Source organism: Sinocyclocheilus anshuiensis, unplaced genomic scaffold (assembly GCF_001515605.1).
Source record: "Sinocyclocheilus anshuiensis isolate Anshui unplaced genomic scaffold, SAMN03320099.WGS_v1.1 scaffold314, whole genome shotgun sequence".
Classification (NCBI taxonomy): domain Eukaryota; kingdom Metazoa; phylum Chordata; class Actinopteri; order Cypriniformes; family Cyprinidae; genus Sinocyclocheilus; species Sinocyclocheilus anshuiensis.
This window is the reverse complement of record NW_015546027.1, coordinates 252180-255146: the sequence shown is the minus strand read 5'-3', so window position 1 is coordinate 255146 and position 2967 is coordinate 252180. Positions and strand designations below refer to the sequence as shown.

Here is a 2967-nt window from a genome sequence, read left to right as displayed (position 1 = left end):
TAGTAGCCGGGACAACTTCTTTATGTTTACAGAAGTGACGTAATGACGCAGCGGCATGCTCGAATTTCCCGCGAAAACCTACCCGTACCACTCAAATAAGAAAACATTATTATAAGCTAACCGTTGTGAATCGGGCTAAAGTGAGTCGATAGTTTTGAACACTGGCTGGTTATGTACTTGCTCAAATATTGATTTCGGATCATTTTTAAACAAAAAAAGTTACGGACTGCAGCTTTAATAGTAAATGCTAGGTTATTTTTCTTCATCTGTGTATTGAACTTGCAGTGGATTTCTACGGGCGAGAAGCCACGCCCCCACAACAATAATATCCAATAGACGGAGTGAACGTCATTTGTGAGAAGGAATCTTATTGGATGATGCAACCCACGAGCAAGCGCCCTTCTTCTAGGTGGGAGATTTAACGTTAGACCGTCAGACTTCTACAAATCTCTTTATCAATACAGGGTTTCCGCGGGGTCTTAAAAAGTTGTACATTTAGTTGTATCAAATTTAAGGCCTTAAAAAGTTGCCGCAAGCCCACCGGACGCTCCTTCGTCGAACCCGCCCGCCGCGCCGTTCTTAAGCCCACCGGCCGCCGCTCACTCAAGCCGGCTTCTGCTCACTCTAGCCGGTCGCCGCTAACTCTAGCCCCCGGCCTCTGCTCACTCTAGGCCACCGTTTCCCAACCGGGGTGCCGTCTGTTGAGAGCAGGTGTGTTACTCACATTTTAACATTTAAAAAAAAGCATGTATGGATAATCAAGCAAACCTAAGTTCAAGTGTTCATCTTTAAATTTTGCTAACAATATACAAAGTTATTCTTACATTTGAAATAAAAAAAAAAAAAAAAAAAAAAAAGAAACCTCCTCTTACATGCAACAGCTTTTATTTCCAACTAGTTTCTTATGTAAATATTAATAAAAAAAGTTTAACAACCGAGACATAAACTTTAGTTTCACATAAATTTGATGAGCAGAAATGGAATAATGAGTCCCTGAAGAAAGGGAGGGAGGGTCAATATCAAAAGTAGCAGTCAGTATCTGTTATAGCTGCCAGCTGCTTTAAGCACCACAGAGCCACAAGTCCCCATGCCTCCCTGCAACAGGACTATGGCATGTTCAGGAAGGTACTGTAAATATAACTGTTAACTAACCTTAATTACCTACTGCCTGTAAAGTGTTAGTAGTGTCTTATGGACTGTTCCAGGTGCATGTGCAATAACTGTTTATGGTTCATTGAACAAGCATAACAGTGTTCGTCATAAGAAAAATTACAACAAACCAACATGTCTTTTTAGTAGATACTTTAATTCCAAAGCAACTTTCCCACTGGACAGTAGAGTTCACATTCAAGCAGCAACCTATAAGATTAAGTGATTTGCTCAAGTGCGCAATGGTGGCAGATCAGTCTCTGTGGGGACTCAACCAGCAACCTTATGTTTACAAACCTTGGGCTTTATCTCATGCCAAGGACCTCTTAGTGCAGTGGTTCCCAAACCTGGTCCCTGGAATACCCCTAACAGTACACATTTTGGATGTTTCTCATCTGACAAAACCATTTCAGGCCTTGAAGTCCCTACTAATCAGCTGATGAGTTGAATCAGGTGTGTTTTATTAGGGAGACATAAAAATGAACAGAGTTGGGGGTATCCAGGTCCAGGACTGGGAACCACTGTAATTAATCGATAAAGTGGTACAGCAAGGACCACCAGTTAAACATTGTATAAAATTTAGTGTGGCATGGATAGTTCACCCAAAAAAGAAAGTTGTGTCATCATTTACTCACCCTTAAGTTGTTCCATGAATTTCTCTTCTGCTGAACAAACATCTTTTGAAGAATACTGGTAGCTAAACAGCTGCCAGTAGCCATTGACTTCCAGACTAAGTCAATGGCTACCAGCAACTGTTTGCTTACCCACATTCTTCAAGATATCTTCTTTTGTGTTCAACAGAAAAAAAGAAAGAAACTCATACAGGTTTAGAACAATTTGAGGGTGAGTAAATGATGACAGAATTTTCAATTTGGGGGGAAACATCCCCCTTTAACATTGCTATAATCATGTGTGTTACTGTAGATTTTATTTAATAATATTTAACCTTTAAATCTATAAAGTTTCTCCTCAACACTAAATAGGTTCTTGTTTAACACTTAAAGAAATAAAAAAAATAGTAATAATAAAATCCCGTGTCAGGTTCAAGCAACTTAAATTAACTTTAATATGTAGTCTTTATTTCAGAGGAAGCATTGCATAAAGTTTTACTCAGTGGAAGGGAGAAGGAGCTCCAACGTCAAACAAATGAGAAATAGTCATTCAGTAGCGATTCACTCCCGCAGGAGTTCAAAAAACGCAACAGCTTGCAGGAGAGCATCACATAGCTCTTCCCCTCTGTTTCTACTGCTCATCTGAAAAGAGTTTCTGTGCTTTAACACCAAGTCATGAGGAAAAAGAACACGTGGGTCTTGCTTCATCACCGACTCAGTCATCATCTTCCTCACTCTCTCAGCTCCACTTGTCCGACAATCTCCCACTATTAGGTTGAAATGGCGGCCGACAGCTGTGCGCATCATGTTAAGGACTTTTGGGGGGCTTCCTGGTTCCCTTGCTGGAGTGAGTAAAGCAAATAGCATTGCCTCTACCGTCCGGAGATGGACCAAGACCGGATAAAGAGAAGTATTCTGGGGAGAGATACTTGGTTTCTCCACCAAAAAAAAGTCGGCTGGAGGGAAGCTTGAAATAACAGTTGAGATCTGGGGTTGACAAAAAAAAACAAAAAAAACAATTATAATTCACATTCAAATTGGTTTTTCCTGTGCAAATATACTATCAAATTAGGTGCATTAAAGTAATCTCTATACAGAAGGTAAACCAGCAACACTTGACAGGAGAGCTTAAACAGCTAAAACATTCTTCAAAATATCTTCTATGATGTTCTGCAGAATAAAGAAATGCATACATATCTGGAACAGC

The 2967-nt window shown here is 40.1% G+C and overlaps 1 protein-coding gene across 2 annotated transcripts in view; it reads right to left on the bottom strand.

The window, feature by feature from the left end:
* Positions 1–1980: 1980 nt before the first annotated feature.
* Positions 1981–2967, bottom strand: part of tefm (transcription elongation factor, mitochondrial) — a 3894-nt gene continuing 2907 nt past the window's right edge. For both annotated transcript variants that reach the window (XM_016499776.1, XM_016499777.1), the window contains one exon: positions 1981–2747. In XM_016499776.1, the coding sequence (XP_016355262.1) occupies positions 2322–2747 (426 nt within the window). In that variant the 3' untranslated portion in view covers positions 1981–2321. The remainder of the gene's footprint in view (positions 2748–2967) is intronic.